The sequence below is a fragment of the Ovis canadensis genome, chromosome 18, assembly GCF_042477335.2.
Source record: "Ovis canadensis isolate MfBH-ARS-UI-01 breed Bighorn chromosome 18, ARS-UI_OviCan_v2, whole genome shotgun sequence".
NCBI lineage: Eukaryota > Metazoa > Chordata > Mammalia > Artiodactyla > Bovidae > Ovis > Ovis canadensis.
In genome coordinates, this window is record NC_091262.1 from 71,109,797 (window position 1) to 71,134,408 (window position 24,612).

General features: G+C 40.7%; 1 protein-coding gene and 1 pseudogene across 4 annotated transcripts in view; one reads left to right on the top strand and one right to left on the bottom strand.

Annotated features, from left to right (window-relative positions):
• Positions 1–9,389: 9,389 nt before the first annotated feature.
• LOC138423619 (pre-mRNA-splicing factor SPF27 pseudogene) lies at positions 9,390–10,310 on the bottom strand (annotated as a pseudogene).
• A 2,991-nt stretch (positions 10,311–13,301) lies between these two features.
• GOLGA5 (golgin A5) overlaps positions 13,302–24,612 on the top strand; it is a 28,189-nt gene continuing 16,878 nt past the window's right edge. The window contains exons 1-5 of one of the 4 annotated variants that reach the window (XM_069559706.1): positions 13,302–13,587; positions 15,803–16,379; positions 21,637–21,864; positions 22,786–23,005; positions 23,461–23,584. In XM_069559706.1, coding sequence (XP_069415807.1) covers positions 15,833–16,379; positions 21,637–21,864; positions 22,786–23,005; positions 23,461–23,584 — 1,119 coding nt within the window. In that variant the 5' untranslated portion in view covers positions 13,302–13,587; positions 15,803–15,832. Of the gene's footprint in view, positions 14,016–15,802; positions 16,380–21,636; positions 21,865–22,785; positions 23,006–23,460; positions 23,585–24,612 lie in introns of all 4 variants that reach the window. The other 3 variants (XM_069559709.1, XM_069559707.1, XM_069559710.1) reach the window with 3 other exon arrangements.

Consider the following 24,612-nt stretch of genomic DNA (forward strand, 5'->3'; position numbering starts at 1 on the left):
GATTATCTGGGTCCTGAAGATCTTTTTTGCCAGTGTCCAGCTCAGGCAGCCAAGGAATCAGCCTGAAGGGGTGAGCTGTGTCAGCAGATGATGATGTAGTCTCTGACATAATACAGAACTACATGTTTATTTCAAGCTTCAGGTCCTCTTTTATACTTTGACAAAAGCATTAGGTTGGAGGTTTGACATTTTTAGTTTCCCCCACCCAGATTTACTGTACTTAACTTGTGATTACATTGTAACTCATGCTACATTCCTCAGTTTATTTCTTATCTTTCTAAATCCTAGCATGTTTGCCTCTAGCATCTTAAGATCACTATCTCCTGAAAAGGCTTCTAGTTATTCTTCAGTTCAGTTCAGTCACTCAGTCCTGTCCGACTCTTTGCGACCCCATGAATCACAGCACGCCAGGCCTCCCTGTCCATCACCAACTCCCGGAGTTCACTCAGACTCATGTCCATCGAGTCAGTGATGCCGTCCAGCCATCTCATCCTTTGTCGTCCGCTTCTCCTCCTGTCCCCAATTCCTCCCAGCATCAGAGTCTTTTCCAATGAGTCAATTCTTCGCATGAGGTGGCCAAAGTACTGGAGCTTCAGCTTTAGCATCATTCCTTCCAAAGAAATCCCAGGGCTGATTTCCTTCAGAATGGACTGGTTGGATCTCCTTGCAGTCCAAGGGACTCTCAAGAGTCTTCTCCAACACCACAGTTCAAAAGCATCAATTCTTCGGCACTCAGCCTTCTTCACAGTCCAACTCTCACATCCATACATGACCACAGGAAAAACCATAACCTTGACTAGACAGACCTTAGTCGGCAAAGTAATGTCTCCGCTTTTCAATATTCTATCTAGGTTGGTCATAACTTTTCTTCCAAGGAGTAAGCGTCTTTTAATTTCATGGCTGCAGTCACCATCTGCAGTGATTTTGGAGCCCAAAAAATAAAGTCTGACACTGTTTCCACTGTTTTCCCATCTATTTCCCATGGAGTGATGGGACTGGATGCCATGATCTTCGTTTTCTGAATGTTGAGGTTTAAGCTAACTTTTTCACTCTCCTCTTTCACTTTCATCAAGAGGCTCTTTAGTTCCTCTTCACTTTCTGCCATAAGGGTGGTGTCATCTGCATATCTGAGGTTATTGATATTTCTCCCAGCAATCTTGATTTCAGCTTGTGTTTCTTCCAGCCCAGCGTTTCTCATGATGTACTCTACATATAAGTTAAATAAGCAGGGTGATAATATACAGCCTTGACGTACTCCTTTTCCTATGTGGAACCAGTCTGTTGTTCCATGTCCAGTTCTAACTGTTGTTTCCTGACCTGCATACAGATTTCTCAAGAGGCAGGTCAGGTGGTCTGGACCCATCTCTCTCAGAATCTTCCACAGTTGATTGTGATCCACACAGTCAAAGGCTTTGGCATAGTCAATAAAGCAGAAATAGATGTTTTTCTGGAACTCTCTTGCTTTTTCCATGATCCAGCAGATGTTGGCAATTTGATCTCTGGTTCCTCTGCCTTTTCTAAAACCAGCTTGAACATCAGGAAGTTCACGGTTCATGTATTGCTGAAGCCTGGCTTGGAGAATTTTGAGCATTACTTTACTAGCCTGTGAGATGAGTGTAATTGTGCAGTAGTTTGAGCACTCTTTTGCATTGCCTTTCTTTGGGGTTGGAATGAAAACTGACCTTTTCCAGTCCTGTGGCCACTGCTGAGTTTTCCAAATTTGCTGGCATATTGAGTGCAGTACTTTCACAGCATCATCTTTCAGGATTTGAAAGAGCTCAACTGGAATTCCATCACCTCCACTAGCTTTGTTCATAGTGATGCTTTCCAAGGCCCACTTGACTTCACATTCCAAGATGTCTGGCTCTAGATGAGTGATCACACCATCATGATTATCTGGGTCATGAAGATCTTTTTTGTACAGTTCTTCTGTGTATTCTTGCCACCTCTTCTTAATATCTTCTGCTTATGTTAGGTCCAGACCATTTCTGTCCTTTATCAAGCCCATCTTTGCATGAAATGTTCCTTTGGTATCTCTAATTTTCTTGAAGAGATCTCTAGTCTTTCCCATTCTGTTGTTCTCCTCTATTTCTTTGCATTGATCGCTGCAGAAGGCTTTCTTATCTCTTCTTGCTCTTCTCTGGAACTCTGCATTTAATGCTTATATCTTTCCTTTTCTCCTTTGCTTTTCGCCTCTCTTCTTTTCACAGCCATTTGTAAGGCCTCCCCAGACAGCCATTTTGCCTTTTTGCATTTCTTTTCCATGGGGATGGTCTTGATCCCTGTCTCCTGTACAGTGTCACGAACCTCATTCCATAGTTCATCAGGCACTCTGTCTATCAGATCTAGGCCCTTAAATCTATTTCTCACTTCCACTGTATAATCATAAGGGATTTGATTTAGGTCCTACCTGAATGGTCTAGTGGTTTTCCCTACTGTCTTCAATTTGAGTCTGAATTTGGCAATAAGGAGTTCATTATTTGAGCCACAGTCAGCCCCTGGTCTTGTTTTTGTTGACTGTATAGAGCTTCTCCATCTTTGGCTGCAAAGAATATAATCAATCTGATTTCAGTGTTGACCATCTGGTGATGTCCATGTGTAGAGTCTTCTCTTGTGTTGTTGGAAGAGGGTGTTTGCTATGACCAGTGCATTTTCTTGGCAAAACTCTATTAGTCTTTGCCCTGCTTCATTCCACATTCCAAGGCCAAATTTGCCTGTTATTCCAGGTGTTTCTTGACTTCCTGCTTTTGCATTCCAGTCCCCTATAATGAAAAGGACATCTTTTTTGGGTGTTAGTTCTAAAAGGTCTTGTAGGTCTGCATAGAACGGTTCAACTTCAGCTTCTTCAGTGTTACTGGTTGGGGCGTAGATTTGGATTGCTGTGATATTGAATGGTTTGCCTTGGAAACAAACAGAGATCATTCTGTCGTTTTTGAGATTGCATCCAAGTACTGCATTTTGGACTCTTTTGTTGACCGTGATGGCTACTCCATTTCTTCTGAGGGATTCCTGCCAGCAGTAGTAGATATAATGGTCATCTGAGTTAAATTCACCCATTCCAGTCCATTTTAGTTCGCTGATTCTTAGAATGTCGATGTTCACTCTTGCCATCTCTTGTTTGACCACTTCCAATTTGCCTTGATCCATGGACCTGACATTCCAGGTTCCTATGCAATATTGCACTTTACAGCCTTGGACCTTGCTTCTATCATCAGTCACATCCACAGCTGGGTATTGTTTTTGCTTTAGCTATTCTTAATTATTCCTAAACCCTAAACTCAGCCTTTTCATACTGTTCATGGGGTTCTCAAGGCAAGAATACTGAAGACTACTTTGGCCACTCATGCGAAGAGTTGACTCACTGGAAAAGACTGTGATGCTGGGAGGGATTGGGGGCAGGAGGAGAAGGGGACGACAGAGGATGAGATGGCTGGGTGGCATCACTGACTCAATGGACGTGAGTCTGTGTGAACTCCGGGAGTTGGTGATGGACAGGGAAGCCTGGTGTGCTGTAATTCATGGAGTTGCAAAGAGTTGGACACGACTGAGCGACTGAACTAATGAGCTAAACTCAGCAATCTTCTTTTGCCATAAATATTTCCCTCACAAACAGGTCTCAGATAACAATCCTTCCCATGGCCTCAAGCTGTGGCCTACATGCTCATCCTGGGACATTCTTTGTAATGATCCTTGAACAAATGTCAATGGTTATTTTATAGATTATTTTCTGGGCTCAACTGTAGAAGGCTTTGTGCTTTCTCATTCTTCTCTCAAGCACCTTAGCATTCTTTCCAGCCAACTCAACTGAAGAAAGGAAAGAACAAGTCAGAATCACAAGGCCTAACTCCTTCATCCCAGGGCCATGCCTGCGAGATGAGGAGAGGGGGTTGGGGTCGTGCCTCCATTTTGTCAGTAATGCCTAACGCGGCTCTCGACACTTTTTTGTATAGTTCTTCTGTGTAGTCTTGCCACCTCTTTTTAATATCTTCTGCTTCTGTTAGGTCCATACCACTTCTGTCCTTTATTGAGCCCATCTTTGATGAAATGTTCCCTTTGTATCTCTAATTTTCTTGAAGAGATCTCCAGTCTTTCCCATTCTATTGTTTTCCACTATTTCTTTGCATTGATCACTGAGGAAGGCTTTCTTATCTCTCCTTGCTAGTCTTTGGAACTCTGCATTCAAATAAGTATATCTTTTCTTTTCTCCTTTGTATTTTGCTTCTCTTCTTTTCACAGCTATTTGTAAGGCCTCCTCAGACAGCCATTTTGCTTTTGAATTTCTTTTTCTTGTGGATGGTCTTGATTCCTGTCTCCTGTACAATGCCATGAACCTCTGTCCATAGTTCTTCAGGCACTTTATCAGATCTTATCCCTTGAATCTATTTGTCACTTCCACTTCTTATTATATTAAGATATAATTGTAAGGGATTTGATTTAGGTCATATCTGAATGGTCTAGTGGTTTTCCCTACTTTCTTCAATATAAGTCCGAAATTGGCAATAAGGAGTTCATGATCTGAGCCACAGTCATCTCCTGGTCTTGTTTTTGCTGACTGTACAGTCCGAGGTCAGGGGCTGTGGCTGGGAGGAGCAATCTGAGGAGTGGTGGCTTTGGGGGTTAGGAGGGCCTAGAGGAGCTATCCCTTCCTGAAGGTCAGGAAGGGCTGCAGTAAGGAGATACCCCTCATCCAAGGTAAGGAGCAGTGGCTGTGCTTTGCTGGAGCAGCTGAGAAGAGATATCCTGCCGGGGTCCAGCCCTGGTGGATCCAGGGAATTCAAAGGTGGAGACGGCGACGGTGTTCTTGGAAAAATACAAATTTAATTACAGATATAGAGAGAGATTAGAAATGGATAGTGTAGTAGGAGGATTAGTGGAGAAAAGGAGGCTGAATCTAGATGGGAATTCAGCCAGAGAAATGGGAACAAGAAAGAAGCGACATGGGGGAATCAGTCTTTCCGGAAACCGATCCAATTTCTTTATTTTGGGGTTTGCTTATATACCTTTTGTTACATATAGGGATGGATACAGAGTCACGCGGGGGTCAGTCCTGACCTTTATGTGCTTCACATAAAAATGTCTTAGGGATTTTATGATCCTTTCTTTCTGATAACCAAAAACTTATTTTTTGCAAGGGTGTTTTTTCTTAAACCAGGCACCACCCTCCAAATAAAGTTACATTCCTATAGGGTGAGGGTGTAGTGAGTTACAATCAAGAAAGGAATTTATTTAACCCAAGGTTAACGTGATTCATCTTAAAGGTTAATGCTTATTTCTCCTATATGCTAGTTATATTCATTGTAAGGGCAGGGAATATGGAAATTTAGCAGCAAACATCAGCCCAACAAATGAAAATCCTTTCACCAATGTTTCCCTTAAGATCTATTTAGTCTTAAGATAGTGATAAAGTTATATTTTTACATAGCAAGGACACAGTGATTTATAACAAAGTACAGTGATTTATTACAAAAGAGAAATTCATTAACTTGAAAAGTCTAGTATTGCTAACCTTAAAAACTACTATATTTCCTTTTCTATATTCCAAATACATTGATTAATATATTCCCAGGTGCCTAAGGATGTGGAGGCCTGGCGGCAATCATTGACTCAACAAGAAGAAAAAGCCCTATGCTAATTAAGACTCTCAAAATACTCCAAAACTCTGTGCTGTTTATGGTTGAGAGGTAGTAAACAATCATGTAGTGGCAGGAGTATGGATAATCCCGTCACACAAGCTAGTCTGTCAGCAGAGAGGTTTGACCTGAAACACCCTTGTCACACCCAGGGTAGGGAATTAGCAGCAATTATTGGCACAACAAATGAAAAACCCTTCACCAATATAATTCCTAACCAACCCACTATACTAATAATTTCCAACTCCCCAAAAGAACTTGCCTTTAGTAAGTCAAACATCTCATGCCTCTCCAGTTGGGAGGCTGTAAACAATCACATGCGGCCTGACGAACCTATACAGGCTGGCTAGATAACCTTCAGAGGAGTCCCTAAGCTGAAACACTCTTGTCACGCCCAAGAATTTTTATTGCCTTGGAGCTGCAAGTTAACTCTTTCTCCAAGAGAAACGGTTATGGGGGAGAGCCCCCCATAAAGTCAGAGGTGTAGGTGAGAGCATAAAACAGACTCTGATTTGGGGGTTAGATGCTCGGGAACAGGGGGTTTCCTGAGGCTTGATCACGCCTTTGAGTATGCCAAGCCTCCTTCCTCATGACCTTTGCCATGGGTGGAGTTCCTCACGCTGGCTCCCGGCAATATCCCATGCCCAAGGTAAGAGAAACCCAAGTAAGATGGTAGGTGTTGCAAGAGGGCAACAGAGGGCAGACACACTGAAACCATACTCACAGAAAACTAGTCAATCTAATCACACTAGGACCACAGCCTTGTCTAACTCAATGAAACCAAGCCATGGCTGCGGGGCAACCCAAGACGGCCGAGTCATGGTGGAAAGGTCTGACAGAATGTGGTCCACTGGAGAAGGGAATGGCAAACCACTTCAGTATTCTTGCCTTGAGAACCCCATGAACAGTATGAAAAGGCAAAATGATAGGATACTGAAAGATGAACTCCCCAGGTCAGTAGGTGCCCAATATGCTACTGGAGATCAGTGGAGAAATAACTCCAGAAAGAATGAAGGGATGAAACCAAAGCAAAAACAATACCCAGCTGTGGATGTGACTGGTGATAGAAGCAAGGTCCAAGGCTGTAAAGTGCAATATTGCATAGGAACCTGGAATGTCAGGTCCATGGATCAAGGCAAATTGGAAGTGGTCAAACAAGAGATGGCAAGAGTGAACATCGACATTCTAAGAATCAGCGAACTAAAATGGACTGGAATGGGTGAATTTAACTCAGATGACCATTATATCTACTACTGCGGGCAGGAATCCCTCAGAAGAAATGGAGTAGCCATCACGGTCAACAAAAGAGTCCAAAATGCAGTACTTGGATGCAATCTCAAAAACGACAGAATGATCTCTGTTTGTTTCCAAGGCAAACCATTCAATATCACAGCAATCCAAATCTACGCCCCAACCAGTAACACTGAAGAAGCTGAAGTTGAACCGTTCTATGCAGACCTACAAGACCTTTTAGAACTAACACCCAAAAAAGATGTCCTTTTCATTATAGGGGACTGGAATGCAAAAGTAGGAAGTCAAGAAACACCTAGAGTAACAGGCAAATTTGGCCTTGGAATGTGGAATGAAGCAGGGCAAAGACTAATAGAGTTTTGCCAAGAAAATGCACTGGTCATAGCAAACACCCTCTTCCAACAACACAAGAGAAGACTCTACACATGGACATCACCAGATGGTCAACACTGAAATCAGATTGATTATATTCTTTGCAGCCAAAGATGGAGAAGCTCTATACAGTCAACAAAAACAAGACCAGGGGCTGACTGTGGCTCAAATAATGAACTCCTTATTGCCAAATTCAGACTCAAATTGAAGACAGTAGGGAAAACCACTAGACCATTCAGGTAGGACCTAAATCAAATCCCTTATGATTATACAGTGGAAGTGAGAAATAGATTTAAGGGCCTAGATCTGATAGACAGAGTGCCTGATGAACTATGGAATGAGGTTCGTGACACTGTACAGGAGACAGGGATCAAGACCATCCCCATGGAAAAGAAATGCAAAAAGGCAAAATGGCTGTCTGGGGAGGCCTTACAAATGGCTGTGAAAAGAAGAGAGGCGAAAAGCAAAGGAGAAAAGGAAAGATATAAGCATTAAATGCAGAGTTCCAGAGAAGAGCAAGAAGAGATAAGAAAGCCTTCTGCAGCGATCAATGCAAAGAAATAGAGGAGAACAACAGAATGGGAAAGACTAGAGATCTCTTCAAGAAAATTAGAGATACCAAGGGAACATTTCATGCAAAGATGGGCTTGATAAAGGACAGAAATGGTCTGGACCTAACATAAGCAGAAGATATTAAGAAGAGGTGGCAAGAATACACAGAAGAACTGTACAAAAAAGATCTTCACGACCCAGATAATCATGATGGTGTGATCACTCATCTAGAGCCAGACATCCTGGAATGTGAAGTCAAGTGAGCCTTGGAAAGCATCTCTACGAACAAAGCTAGTGGAGGTGATGGAATTCCATAAACTCACTAGTACTTGGTAATTTCCATCTTTTTAGCACTTATGGTGGGTGTGTGATAGTATTTCTTTATTGCATGGCTCTAATATCATTTACTTCTGTTCCCATCCAGGGTAAAAGGAATATAAAGAATCTAGGGAACGAAATACCTGCATGAATGAATCAGTGATTAAATAAATGTTTATTTAATTTATATCTCCAAAAACCTTATTGATCAAATTCAAACACACGGACAGATTTTGGAGTTTTAAAGGGATAGTGCTAAACCTTTTGTTATTAAGACATTATACATCTTTCATAATATTTTGATGTCAAATGTATTATTTTTAAATCTAGTGGAAAGATGGTGGATATTTTTGATGATTATGAGGATTCCATTTTGGTGAAAACATATAAGAAAAGTTTATCAGCTATTTTTTTATGTACCTCTGTGTTTGAAACTTAGTTATTTAAAACATATGTCTGTAAAGTCTATGCTCAGCTAAAAAATACAGTATCTCTTTCTGATTTTAATTTTGCATTTCTCTGATGAGTCATAAATAGTGTTGACCACTTTTTCATGTGCTTTGACCAATTGGATATTTTCTCTTGTGAAGTACTTATTTAAGATATTGGTCCATTTTGGTTGGGTTGATTGGTCTTTCTTATTAATTTCTCAGAGAGCTTTATATATTCTGAATAGAAATGCTTTGTCAGATATATGTATTATAAACCTGTTCTACCAATCTTTGACTTGCCTTTCATTCTGTTAATGTTTTCTTGTTTTTTGTTGTTGTTGCTTTTGCTTTTTTTGGATGGAAAGAAATTATTAATTTTAACAAAGTCCAAATTGCAGTCTTTTCTTCTGTGGTTAGTGTTTTTTGCATGTGTCTTGTACAAGGCAAAGTCGTAACCTCTTTCTGTTGGTTGTGCTGTTTCTCTAGCTAATGTAGCCCAGTCCCAGTGACTTCTGGTTGGTAGGTCTGTATATGCTGACTCTTAAGAAGTATGGGTGGGAATTCTTGAAACAGTGGGGTAGCCTGCCCACTGCCAATTTTTTTATATAGGTGATCTGACTTGATTTCATTTGAATCATCCTTATCCCTTCAATGATTAACAATATTGTTTCTGAAGTCACACTGATACAGGTTTGAATCCCAGATGTACTACCAACTCCCTGCCTAAAATTACTAAACCGCTCTGAATCTTAGAGTCACCATCTGTTAAATGTGGTGTGTAGTCATCAGATTTCATTAGGTAAGGCTGTATAAGAAACCATTTCAAATCTTTATTTTTTTTCATGTTTAAGTTTTTTATTTTGCTAAAATGTACAAATAGAATACAACTACCACATTTTATGGTTTCTAAACATATAACCACTGATGGTTTCCAAAAGATGCTGATGTTCCTCATAGTTAAGATGCCTGATCTTCTGTGAAAGCCCAGAGTACCTTCCTCTCTACCCACTGAGCCAGTCTATTTCAGAAGTCTTGCTGTATGTTTTCTTTGTTTGCCTCTCCGTGTTGCTGCTTCATTTGAAAGATCTCATTTTCTAATTGTACAATAGTCCTTTCAATCTCATAATTCTTACTGACCAGGGATACCCAGGTTGACTCCATTTCTCTTAATTTAGATTCAGCTGTGAGTTGCATGTTCTTTCGTTGCCAGTTTAAGTCTTGAATATGTTTCCTTAACTTCTGAAGCTCTTTCTGTGCGTGCTCAATCATATGAGCTAGATTTTCATTATACACTTTCCAGGCATTGCATCCATGCTGGGACATTAGTTCCAGATTCTCAATTCGAACTGCCTGATGCTCTAACTGCGCCATAGAATTGTTTACACACTCTTGCCATGCAGTGATGTCATTTTTCTGACCAGAGGAAGGGGCTGGAAGTTCGTATCGTTTCATACTGAGCAATTCAATTGGTTGTCGAGCAGCCAATCTTTCAAATTCATTTCTCATTATGTCTATCTCAAAAGCAGAATAATCCGGGGCCGTCAGGTAGCTTAGATAGTTCTTTGTAGGTCGGTATCTGCGAGTTTCCTCCTCCACCAACGCCGCAGCCGCTTCGCGAACACCAGGCGCTTCATAACCCTGATCAAAATACGGCAGCGCATCCACCACAACCTCCCCGGCCACCAAACCAGTGCCCGCCATCCTTACGTTCACTGGAGTTTTCTAAGTCTGCGCGGGCTCAGGTTCACTTCGATACTCCAGTCCATTTCAAATCTTTAAAAGCAAAGTTTTCTTTTTTTGCTCATGTGAGTCATTGGGCTTCACATGTCTTTCCTTCCAGAACCCAGGCTGAGGGAGCAGCTCCATCTGGGACAGGGCATACCCATGAGAGAAGAAAAAGATCAAGAGTGCTAGTAGAAATACATAATGGCTCCTAACACAACTACCTGGATGTGGTGAAAGATACTTCTAGTCACCTTCTGTTGGCCAAAGAAAGTCACAAGATCAAGCCTGACATTCCTAAGGCTGGAAAGGACATTCTTCCTACAGGATGCATTGCAGCCACATAGCAACAGGTGATGATGTATAATCCTTGTTGACCTGAAACTACGCTACCAGGTATTTCTCCAGCAAAGACGGGTTTATTTGGGATCCATAGAGAATTACAATGTGCGGTCTACAACCATGGTGAGCCATTTGCAAGTCCCCAAGGGAAGGAGGATACTTTTATAGAAAAGGAAAGAAAAGTTGGAGGGCTATAGTAAACAAACACCTTTTCATTCGCTGAGCTGTTGTCAGGACAGAAAAGGGACCTTTCTATTTGTCGTTGGGCTGTGCTAGGTCATGGCTTGGGAGAGCTCCCCCTCTGGTCTCCCAACTCTATTTAATTCAGGTTTCTGTTTCTCTTTTTACATTCTTAACAGGCTTTTGTTTCTTAATTTTTTACATCCTTAACACTCACTTAAAAGCTAGGAACAACAATGCCACCTGAGTTCAGTTCAGTCGCTCAGTCATGTTCCACTCTTTGCAACCCTATGGACTGCAGCACTCCAGGTTTCCTTGTCCATCACCAACTCCTGGAGCTTGCTCAAACTCATGTCCATCGAGTCGGTGATGCCATTTAACCATCTCATCCTCTGTCATCCCCTTCTCCTCATTCCTTCCATCTTTCCAGCATCAGGGTCTTCTCCAGTGAGCTGGCTCTTTGCATCAGGTAGCTTTGACTAGACGGACCTTTGTCAGTAATGTCTTTGCTTTTTAATATGCTGTCTAAGTTTGTCATAGCTTTATTCCCAAGGAGCAAGCTTCTTTTCATTTCATGGCTGAAGTCGCCTACCACAAAATAATAACAACTCCTTTCTTATGGCAGTTGTGAAAATTAAATGAGATGAAGCATGTCTGATGCTTAACAGAGTATACTGTGTTATAAGGGCACAATAACTTAACAAGTGAATGCTCAGTCACTCAGTCACGTCCAACTCTTTGCAACGCTATGGACTGTGTGTAGCCTGTTAGATTACTGTGTCCATGGGGCTATCCCAGCAAGAATACTGGAGTAGGTAAAAATACGTTTTTGTTTAGTTGCTAAGTTGTGTCCAACTCTTCGAGATCCCATGAACTGTAGCCTGCCAGGCTCCTCTTTCCATGGGATTTCCCAGATAAGTATACTGGAATGGGTTGCCATTTCCTTCTCCAGGGGATCTTGACAACCCAGGGATTGAACCCAAGTACTTTGCTGACAACCATACAGTCAAACTATGGTTTTGTCAGTCTTCATGAACAGATATAAGAGTTGGACCATAAAGAAGACTGAGCACTGAAAACTGATGCTTTCAAACTGTGGTGCTGGAGAAGAGTCTTGAGAGTCCCTTGGACTGCAAGGAGATCAAACCAGTCAGCCCTAAAGGAAATAAACCCTGAATATTCATTGGAAAGACTGATGCTGAAGCTCCACTACTGTGGCCACTTGATGCAAAGTGTGAACTCACTGGAAAAGACCCTGATGCTGGAAAGACTGAAGACAAATGGAGAAGGCAGTGGCAGAGGATGAGATGGGTAGACAGCATCACCAACTCAATAGATATGAATTTCAGCAAACTCCAGGAGACAGAGAGGGACCGAGGAGCCAGGGATGCTGCAGTCCATGGGGTTGCAAAGAGTCAGACACAACTTAGTGAATGAACAACAAGCTTAATAAGGGCACAATTACTATTACAAGCTATTATTATTATTTCCTGATGCTGAAAATTTTCTGTTTACTGGACTGGACTAATCCTGACAAGAAGAAAAGAAGGAGCTATAATTACTCCCAATATTTAATTCGGAGACAATAATATTAACACTGAGTCTAAGGGCACAGGCTTTGTAGTAATGTGGGCTCCTTAATACGGGGCACATGATCTTAGACAAGTTATTTAACCTCTAGGGTCCTTTGGACTATGTTATAGACTTACAATTAGGCCAAATTAGCCAAATCGTATATACAACGTGACTTGCCTGGTGGTTCAGACGGTAAAGCGTCTGCCAACAATGTGGGAGACCAAGGTTCGATCCCTGGGTCGGCAATATCCCGTAGAGAAGGAAATGGCAACCCACTCCAGTATTCTTGCCTGGAAAATCCCATGGACGGAGGAGCCCAATAGGCTACAGTCCACGGGTTGGCAAAGAGTCGGGTACGACTGAGCGATTTCAGTTTTACTTTCTTTATATACAAAGTAAGTGCTGAGTATTTGTTGAATTACTAAAATTTTAGACTTAATTAAAATATTCAGTGAACAGCTTGCATAAGATAACTACAATACACATGTATGAAGAGTCCTTTACTGGCCATTTCTATCTTTTGGGTCTCAGCTCAAATGTTTCCTCCTCAGAGTAAAACCGTCCCTGACCACATCATTTAAAGCGCTTCTCCCACCTCCAGTCACTTCTCATCATCTTGTCTTTACAGCTCTGGTAAAGCTCCGAAACTTATTTTCTTTACTCCCACCTCCTGCTCAACACTGTCTTTTGTAAATCTAGGTAGGCGGAGGAAGACCGGTAAAACTAAACGACAGCAGGGACACCAGCGTCTCAGTCCTGTTAATCCCTTCAAGGCGGAGGACCGCCCCCGCCATCAAAGAGGCCCGCAGAGGGGACCACCCCCTTGCGGGCGTGGCCTCCAATGTTGTGTCGGCCGCGTGCGGGCCGTGGTCCCAGGGAGGCGAGCAACGTCACACGCACGCAAGCCCTGCCCCTTTCCTTTCTTGCCACAGGCGGAGAAAGGGCGTGGCCAGGCGCGAGGACCCCACAGCTGGCGGCGCTGCCGCCTGAGTCGCCTCCAGGTGGCTGTTCTAGGTTCCTGGCCGCTCAGGCAGCTCGGAAGGCACTCTGTTTTGGGGTCCTCACTGCTCTTCCACGTCTCCCGGAAGAGTAGCTGGGCCGTGGCAGGTCCGGGACCCGGTCTACTCAACCTGAGCCCTCTCCCGGCCCGCTGCTGAGGAAGGGCGGCCCGGGAGGGTGATCTGGCTGCGGTGCAGCCGCTGCAGAGCCCTCAGGTGAGGCGGCCGCGGGGGCCCTACGGCCCGATGGGTCCCTTTGGGGCGTTAACGGCCTTAGAGGCGGGGGCGGCAGCCCCTTGGCAGAGATCCTGGTCTCGCCGCCCTGCTAGGGGCTCAAGAAGAGGGTAGGGAGCCCCCCTGGATCTCCACGGACGTGGCTTGGTGCCCTCCCCTTTCTTGCCTCCGCGACCTCAGCCTAGTTTGCCCCGTCTTCCCCCTCCGAAGGCTCAACGAAGTGGGTGGGAAGCAAAGTTGGGGGTCTGGACTCGCCTACCTAAGATCCCGACAACAGACTCAAGGGGACCGACCAGCTGACCCCAGCCTCCGTTCCTCCGTGTTGACACCTGGCCGGCGAGCAGGCCCTGCCCCCGCCGTCGGCCGACCCGTCCCCGTCCCACGCCTTCTCGCCCTGTTTCTTCACCTCGGTGTGTGCCGTTTATTTACTGGGCAGAATGACCTCAGAATTCTATCTCGGAAGTCGGCTAGAGTTTTTCTTTTGTCCTTGGAGGAAAGGCCCAGGGTCCGTCTTAACCTTTAATTGGGTACTCAGTCCTAAGGCACAGGCTTTTGTTTGAAAGTCCTTTAAAACTGTAAGATGGGAGGCAAGATGGAAGAAATTATTAAGTATGTTTTGATCGCCTTATCAGGAGAGATAATTTGCCCCCTAATTACCACCAGTGTTTACTTGGGAATAATAAATACTTTGTAGGGAGTTTTATATGTTTGGGAGCATGTCACTTCCATTTTCATTTGATTTACGTAAACTCTGTGAAATACATGGTCATGTAATCATCCCGTTTTGTAAGGAACAGGTTTAGGGGTGAGTTTCTTCTTGAGGTTATTCAGATACTGGTAGGCTAGATTGAGAAGGCAGGGGTTAAAAGTGGGTTTGGCTGACTTAGATTTGCCTGTTTGAGCTGCTGTCTAAACTCTGGGATCTTTCTCAACCTTCCCCCCACTTTTTTTATGGAAAAAAAGGGGGGTACTGCTACTTAACACAGAATGTGGTTGTGAAAATTATGTGTGCTAAAGATAATGTTTGCAGGGCATCTAACAAAAATTAATTCCATTCAGCAGTATTTATGGTGCCTACAGTATGCTGAGAATTCACTGGTGAGCAAAAGACATGACCTTTATCTACCCACTCTTCCTCTCCTTCCCCAAGAGAGGGGGAAAATACATATAAAACATGAAGGACCTTTATCTACCCACTCTCTTCCTCCTTCCCCAAGAGGGGGGGAAAAGACATATAAAACATGAAGGGCTGTCAGGGAAGAGAATGGTTTGTGTACAGACAATGATAGAACCTAATTTAGATGGAAAGAAAGAGCTGCTGCTGTCAGGGAAGAGAATGGTGTGTGTACAGACAATGATAGAACCTAATTTAGATGGAAAGAAAGAGCTGCTTTTGAAACAGATGACAGTTGGGTGAAGATCAAGAACGAAAGAGTTAATTGTGAAAGAATGCCAGCACCACAGGCCGAAGAAACAGTGTGCACATTCAAGCGATGGTTGTTGACTTTTTTATATACTACTGTCCTGTGTCATGGAAGCTAGTTATTTCATTATTTTGATTCATTGCGGCACTGGATAAGTACCCAAGTATATGTATCAAAATGGATGGCTATGCTATCATCTTGTTTTATTTGGAACTTAGCCTAATGTGCATATGGTAGGTACAGAGAATCCAAACTATTGGAGGTGTGTTTTAAATGTGTATATGCACACCTAAATTATCCATGATAGTGTTGCAGTTTAACACTGAAGTAGCTTTTGTGTTAATCAGAAGTTTCTTCAAGTTTTAGTGCTTTACAACAAACTTCAGAAAATTATTTTTATTTGGTTATCCTGGGATTTTGCCATATTATTTGACATACAGTGGCTTTTTTACATCAAGATTTACACATCGTTGAAATAGGAATGGTGGTAGTAGTGGTAGTTGTAGTAGCAACAACTACTAAAATGAGCGCCTACTATGTGCTCAGCATTTTCAAAATGTTTTTTAGTGTATTGTTTCATCTGAAAACCATCCAATAGTATAAGTACACTTATTTTCCTCATTTTCTAGGTGAAATGTTTCGGTTAAATAGTTTGCTCGAAGTTACGAGGTAAGAAACCGGTTAGGCTTTCCAACCCGGGACTGTCTTGACTCCAGAGGCTGGTCTTAGCCTCTGTGTTCTGCCACACTGATCCTTTTACATCCTTTTTACAGGTTCACCAACAGGATTATTCTGCTCCCATCATGTCCTGGTTTGCTGATCTAGCTGGAAAGGCAGAAGATCTTTTAAACAGAGTTGATCAAGGGGCTGCAACAGCTCTCAGTAGAAAAGAGAACACCAGCAACATCATTTATAGCAAAAATACTGACTATTCTGAACTTCACCAGCAAAATACGGACTTGACTTACCAGACGGGATCTAAAACTACTTACATTTCCTCAGCAGCTGATAACATTCGAAATCAAAAAGCCACCATCTTAGCTGGGACTGCAAATGTAAAAGTAGGATCTAGGACTTTGGGGGAGACCTCCCATCCTGTTGAAAGTGCATCTGCTCCTAGGCCTTCATCCCAGTTTGTTCGAAGAAAAAAGTCAGAACCTGATGATGAGCTGCTGTTTGATTTTCTTAATAGTTCCCAGAAGGAGCCTACTGGGAAAGTGGAAATCAAAAAAGAAAGGGCCAAAACCCCTGTCTTGCAGAGTTCTCAGACATCCAGCGTCAGTTCTGTGAACACCAGTGTAACCACCGTCAAAGCCGTTGAAGAAAATCCTTCTGGGAGCCAAAGCCACGGTAGTTAATTAGGCCTCTGTTTGTTTTAGAATTAACCAAACTGGATGTGTTATAGCCTAAAATGTTCTGGCGGCATTTGTCATCATCTGGGAGGATGACGGGAGGCACTTGTTACCTCCCTGTTGGTAGAAGGGCAGGCTCTCTGAAATGTGTGGCATGAACAAGGGAGACAGCATGGAACACTGTTAGTCAATATACAGTTATAGTAGGGACTTTCGAATGTTGTCTGTGGGTAACTTTACCGAGAACATTTTGAAATCTGGAAGAAAATGTATAATTTTGGATTTGGAAATGTCTCCAGTTCATTTCTCTTTGTCATTTGTATTATAAAAATGACAGGAGGCTGTACTTCACTTACATTTTGGATTGTGAGTTTCTTGGTGTGTTTTTCCCCCTGCCTTCCCTGAAAGTAAAGCATAAGAAACTGAACTTTGATCCAAGTTGGAGAGTTGAAGGCATTGACCTAGTAGTGAACTAAAAACTTGGAATTCTGGTTTTCAGTTGTTTCGTTTGCTACGAAATTACCTCAAAATGTACACCTTCTCACCTGCAAAAATGATATTTACATGATGATTTGGCTAATTTGTATACCTAGGAGACATTTTAAAACAACAATGAACATGATAAGTTCTTGCAGGGATTCTTTATAGAGCTGATAATTCATGGTAGCTTCTTGTGTTCTTAAATGTTAAAGCCTCTTACACAGTCTTGGGCTTCCCTTTTAGCTCAGTTGGTAAAGAATCTGTCTGCAATGCAGGAAATCTGGGTTTGATTCCTGGGTCGGGAAGATCCCCTGGAGGAGGAAATGGCAACCCACTCCAGTATTCTTGCCTGGAGAATCCTATGGACAGAGGAGTCTGGCAGTCTGCAGTGGTGGGGTCTCAAGAGTTGGATACAACTTAGCAGCTAAACCACTACCACATAGTCTTGGCTCTTAGTGAACAAAGTGTTTCTTGTATTTCAAGACAAAAAAGTGGTAAAGAGATGGGTTTTGGGCTTTCAAGACAGACACATGCATTGGCAGTTGATTTAAGTACAGTTCCAATTCAGTCGCTCAGTCATGTCCAACTCTTTGCGACCCCATGAAATTGCAGCACGCCAGGCCTCCCTGTCCATCACCAGCTCCTGGAGTTTACTCAAACTCATGTCCATTGAGTTGGTGATGCCATCCAGCCATCTCATCCTCTGTCATCCCCTTCTCCTGCCCCTGGTCCCTCCCAGCATCAGGGTCTTTTCCAATGAGTCAACTCTTCGCATGAGGTGGCCAAAGTATTGGAGCTTCAGCTTCAGCATCAGTCCTTCCAATGAACACCCAGGACTGATCTCCTTTAAGATGGACTGGCTGGATCTCCTTACAGTCCAAGGGACTCTCAAGAGTCTTCTCCAACACCACAGTTCAAAAGCAGCAATTCTTCAGCACTCAGCTTTCTTCACAGTCCAGCTCTCACATCCATACATGACCACTGGAAAAACCATAGCCTTGACTAGACAGACCTTTGTTGGCAGATTTAAGTACAAGCAGTCCTAAATTTCTTCTCAACTATTTTTTGATTAATTTTACAAATGCTTATTGAGACCTTAATGAGCCAGTATACAGAATTGAATGGGTTATAGTTTATTAGATGAGATATACTTGTACACAGATAATCTACATGTAGTGTAGTAAATGCAGCAGTTGAGGTACAGTCAGAATATTGTGGAAGCATTGTCTTTTTTATTGCTTCGTAGATACTCTTTATATATGAAGGTATATGACCTTTCTTCTCCAGTTTTATCATATGTTTTTCCTCTTTCTATGTCTCAGTGAATAGAAATTCTTGATATAGGCTATTCTTGGGGCTTTTGTACTTCCATATGCATCTTAGAACTGGCCAAGTTCCACAAAAATTCTATGGTCTTTTTATTGAGAGTCCATTGCTTCTACATAGATAGTTTGGTGAGAATCAGCATTTTTACAATGTAGAATCTTCTAACTTGTTAACATGGTATAATTATTTTTTAGATGTCTTTGATTAAGGTTTTGTTTCTTCCATAAAGGTCTTGCATACTTTTGTTAGTTTTATTCCTGAGTAGTTTATATTTTTTAGAACGCTTATAAATAGTATGCTTTAAAATTTTTTACTTTCTGTTGGTTGCTACATATCGGTTTATGTAAATATGCTCACATGCATGCACACATACGCAGCAACCTAGACACCTCTTAGGCTTCATATTTTTCTGTACATTCATTTAAATTTTCAGCAACACGATAATATCATCTGTGAATAATGACTTTTCTGCTTAACCATTTTATCTTTTTAAAAAATCTTTTTCTTGCCTTGTTACATTGGTGAGTACTTGAAAACCAACTGTGTGTGTCTTGTTCCTTGTCTTAAAAAGAATGCTTTCACTGTTTCAGTCTGTGTTAGGTTTTTCTTAGGCACTTTTTATCAGGTCAAGGATGTCTTTCTGTATTTCTAGTTTGAGTTTTTATGTTGAATTTTAGCCGTTTTTCCTGTAAGTATTGCGATATCACAGTCTTTCCCCTTAATACTGATATGGTATACAGATCAGTTGGTTTATTTTATTTAAACCTAAAACCAAACTTACCTTTCAGTAAATGTGTGCTGAAACTCACTAGTGAAACCATTAGGATCTGGGCTGTTCTTAGTGAAAGATTTAATTATTGATTCAAGTGATTTTCCATTTCTTTTTAAATGTTTTTGGTAAGTTACATTTTTTTCCTAAGAATTTGTCTATTTCATATACTTTGGGAAGGATTATATTTATTGAAATTTTAGGAAAATAATGTGGTCACAGCTGAAATTTTAATACAGACACTAATCATTTATAGTAACCTTGCAGAAATCAAAGCTTGATCACAAATACTACCTGAGGAATACCAATATCTGGCACTGTGCTAAATGCTTAATTTTTTTAAACAGTGCTAACGAAGTATAACTGATATACAATAAATTACACATTTTAAAAGTGTACAGTTTGATGGGTTTCAGCATCATGTAGATTTAAAAATGTATTGACAATGTAGTTTATAGTGTTTCTCTCAGAAAATTGTTTTTGATCATGTCAAGCCTCTCTAGTATGTTTCTTTTCTGTTTTGTTAATTTCTGGTCTTTATTATTAATTTCTGCTTTCTTTAGGTTTATTTTGCTGTTTAATTCTTATGATGGGTGCATAACTCATTAATTCCTTTTTTTCATTTTTAATATAAATATTTAAGGCTATAAATGTCCTTCTAAATACTGCTTTAGATATATCTTATAGGCTTGGATATATACGTTATATCTTTTTAAAATCTTATAAAATTGAAAGTAACTTTTAAAACTCTCTCATTTTTTATTCATTAAAAATATCTTTATTTTGGAGATTTCAAGTATATCAAAGTAGAGATTGATCATTCCCCTCCACCCCCATACAACAGTTTATCCCATGATGATAATCAATAGCTTGTAGCCATTCTGGTTTAATTTATACCCTCTCATTTTCAATGTCTTTCTTTACTTCTACCCTCCACAGAATTATTTTGAAGTAATTCACAGATCTCATATCATTTCTTCTATAAATATTTTATTAACTCTAAAAATATAAATTTTAAAAACATTCACACCATTGTCACCATAAAAATGTAATAATTCCTTGTATATGTGTTGGTTGTTCAGTCATGTCTGACTCTTTGTAACCCCATGAACTGTAGCCCACCAGGCTCCTCTGTCCATGAAATACCCCAGGCAAGAATACTGGAGTGGGTTGCCGTTCTCTTCTCTAGGGGATCTTCCTGACCCAGGGATAGAACCCAGGTCTCCTGCATTACAGGTGGATTCTTTATCATCTTAGCTACCAGGAAGCCCCAATAATTCCTTAGTATCCTCTAATACCTAGTCAGTACTCAAGTTTCCTCTGTCTCATCATTTTTACATATACTGGAATGTGCAAATCTTAATTGTATTAATTCAAATAGCTATACCTATGGAACTCACACCTTTATTGTGATAAAGAACATTTCCTTTGCTACAGAGAGTGCCTCATGTCCTTTTCTAGTTAATCTCTCCACCCGCCCCTCAAGCACCCACTGTTACCATTTCTTTTACTTTTTGCCTGTTCTGAAACTTCGTATGTTTGCCAGCAAAAAGTGAGAGCATACAGTGTGAACACTTTCTTACCTGACTTCTTTTATTGAACGTGTTAGTGAGAGTCACTCATGTTATTGAGTATATTAATTTTTTTTTAATTGTGTGGCATTTTACTGTAGTATGGATACACCACAGTTCATCCACTCTTTTTTGGACATTGCAGTAGTTTCCAGTTTTTGGTTTTTGTGAATAAAGGTGGCTGTGAATACTTTTGTCCTTCTCTTTGTGGGAAAATGTTTTTATTTCTCTTCAATAAATACTCAGGAGTGGAGTTACTGGGTCAGGTGGTAGGCACATGTTTAATTTAATAAGAAGCTGGGGAAACTTCCCGTTTTCCCCAGCCTGTCGCTTATACTGCCGTCAACAGTCAGTCTGTGAGTTCCAGTTGGTCCGTATCTTCACCAGCATTTTGTGTTGTCTTAATTTTAGCCTTCTAGTAGGTGTGTATTGGTTCTTGTTGTGGTTTTAATTTGCATGTCCCTGATCACTAAAGATGTTGAGAAAATTTTTCATTTAGATACGGTTCATTTTTTTAGCACATACTTAATTTTGGGGGAGCAAGTGAAAAGTGTATTTGCATCATATTTAGTAACAAATTAGAAACAAGATAAATCCAAAACAATGAGTATCTGAATTAACGAGTATATCTTTGGGTAAGGCAATGTAGATTCCAGTTTGGTGTGTAACAGTTTGTCCTGACCGGTTATTACTCACTGCCTTGAAACCCACAGCTCTGCTTGTATTCCTTTCCATTATTTTTCAGTGTTGAAACTTCATCCTTGTGTTCAAAAATGATTCATAGACAAAAAGGAGACCAAAACCGTTTTTACCTAAACCCCAGTACATGGATTATCTCTGCTTTTCCCTTTCCCAGAACTATATTCTTCTATCAGTTCTTTATTGCTATTCATTCATTGCATCCATTGAGGGTCCTTAGAAATCTAGAGACTCTATGTGTGAGAATGAAATTTCATCACAGGGGAGTCTCTTAAGAATTTAAGTTGATTTTTTTATGGGGTTTTAGTGTAGCAGTTAACTTGAACCAGAAGATGTTCTACCACAGTAAGCTATGAATGCATATGTAAGGAGTGTTCCAATGTTACAAAGATGTATTTGCTTTCTTACAGCAGCCTCTCATGATTCAGATTCTGGCCATGAGGCCCATGAAGATTCTTCAAAGGAAAATGTATTATCAAATGCTGCCTGTACTGATCCCAACCCAGTGCCTAATGATGATGGCAAATCGCATGAACTGTCTAACCTTCGCCTGGAGAACCAGTTGTTGAGGAATGAAGTTCAGAATTTAAATCAAGAAATGGCCTCATTACTTCAAAGGTCCAAGGAAACTCAAGAAGGTAGAGCCGTCTCTAAATTATCCAGGGTTAGGAATGTAGCATTTCAAAAAATATACTAAAAACTTGATTGCATTTAAACTGTTAGAAATATCCTGGATGAGACTTGTAGAATAGTATTTTCATGGAAATAGAGAGCTCAGATTTGGAAATGCTACATGTTACTCACCTGAATCAGAACACTGGTTTATTTGGTCATCCTTTAGAAACCGTGAATAGGAAGATGTATTAAGACTTGTTAAACTGACTTCAGAAGCTTCACTCTTTCCCAGACTAATTTAGGCGTAGAACTATTTCCCAGAGACCCTGTACAGTTTGCTTCTGTATTTAAAACAAAGTGGTTTTTTGCTGTCAGGCTCACAATTTCAGATGGTGCATAGGGTATGGAGATCTATATTGCATTGCTCTTTCTGCACCACCAGTTTTCTAGATTCAAAGCACTTTTTTTTTTTTTTTTGCCACAGTAATGGAAAGAAACAGATTCCTTTCCAGTGTCTACAGATGTTTTGTTTCTTTTGATCCTATTGGGGTATACATTGTCCACCCTTGATTTGGATTTGCATTCTTTCATATCTATAGCAGAACTCCAAAAACCCACTGACGGTTTTAGTCTTGTGAGCTCTCTACTGTCTACTGTTTGGCTTCCAAATGCTTTACGAAAAAAAACATTTGTAGAAAAGCAGCTAACTTCATGTCCCTTTCCAACCAACTAACTATAATATAAGATATGAGTATTGGCCTTGAAAAATGGAGATCCCTCTTGGAGCAAAAAATTCAAATATATTTGTAAGCTCCTAATTTTGGCAATAGGTACTAAAGGGATTTAAAGGAAAATCTTTGTGTGTCTGAGAAAGACATGTTTTACTTATATGGAGACATTTGCTTCTTTCTTTTCGTTTCTTTGTTTGTTTGTTTTTAAAATAGAATTAAACAGAGCAAGAGCAAGAGTCGAGAAGTGGAATGTTGACCATTCAAAGACTGATCGAATAACTCGAGAACTTCGAGCCCAAGTCGATGACCTGACTGAAGCGGTGGCTGCAAAGGATTCCCAGCTGGCTGTATTGAAAGTGAGACTCCAGGAAGCTGACCAGCTACTGAATACGCGCACAGAAGCACTGGAAGCCTTACAGAGTGAAAAATCACGGTAGCTAATTCTGTTAATAATGAAAAAATGAGCTGGAATATTTATCAGTGGACATAATGATAAACATGGTAGTCATACCATACCATCTTGTGAAATTTTCACTTTGGAAATTTGCAAGAGGGGAAAATGTAGCTTTTGGTTAATGCTGGAATGTGTGTGATTAAAAATGGTGTTTGAATCTTGAGATGCACTGTTAGCAAATTCTGAATTTTAAAATATTTGAGGAGCAGTGTCATTAATCTTTTGACATACAATAACATGTGGCATGTGCTTGTATTTGGATGCCCAAAAATATAGATTACAGTCCATTAAAAGGGAAAAAGACTTCTCAAAGGATGTTTTAGTCAAAACCATCTTTTTGTGTGTGCTAATTTGCTGATGCTCTAAAAATTATTCTGCCTTTTCGCTTGTATACTGTGGAAATAAGTTATTTCAAGTGATGTATTTTCCTTTAGAATAATACAGGATCACAGTGAGGGTAGTAGCCTGCAGAATCAAGCTTTGCAAACTCTTCAGGAGAGACTGCATGAAACGGATGCCACTCTGAAGAGAGAACAGGAGAGCTACAAACAGATGCAGGTTAGGATGGGGACAGCAGAGCTCTGTTTTCTTTTTAAATATTTTTATTTATTTATTTATTTATTTGGCTGCACTGGGTCTGAGTTTTGACATGTGAGATCTTTAGATGTGGCGTGTGGGATCTAGTTCCATGACTGGGGATCGAACCTGGGCCCCCTGTATTGGGAGTGGAGAGTCTTAGCTGATGGACCACCAGGGAAGTCCCATGGCTGTTTTATTATTTGAATGAGGAGGAATCACTTTATACCATTCATAGCACATGTACTAGAATAAAATTCTACAGTGTATTTCAGAAAATTTTGTTTCTGTGACAAAAACTAAGTATTTGAATATTTATCTTGATCCTTGCTAAATGTATTTACTTTTATATGTTGAAAATTTAAAACACTTAGTGTTCATTAGATGCATACACCTTTTCATTTAATTTGATTGTGCAACAAGCATTACCAGTATTTGATTAAAAGCTAATTTGAGGCATCTCATTTATTCTTTTTATTTAAGCTTTTTCTGATTCCAAGTTAATCTGATTCTATAATTGTAAGAGAAAATTGTACATCATGTTTATTTAGAATTATACTCTTAAGTGAATTTTTTCATCTAGTTTAGTGATTTTTCAGCTCTGAGTCAGACAGTGAAGAATTTGCCTGCAATGCAGGAGACCAAGGTTTGATCCCTGTGTTGGAAAGATCCCCTGGAGAAGGAAATGGCAACCCACTCCAGTATTTTTGCCTGGAGAATCCCATGGACAGAGGAACCTGGCAGGCTGTAGTCCATGGGGTTACAAAGAGCTGGACATGACTGAGCACCTAACACACACACACACAGAGCTTTTGAAAATAAGGATAAAATATAAATAATTCTCAGAACTAAATTTAGGCTAGTAAGGGACAGACCTTGTGTTCTTTAGAGTGTGCTTTTAAAGTTTCTTATGCTAAAAAAAAATTACATTGACTAGTTTAGTAGACAGTTTGAAATAAAGGAAAAATGTTAGCCATGATATTAGAGAAGATATAGCTGTGTACCTGTGT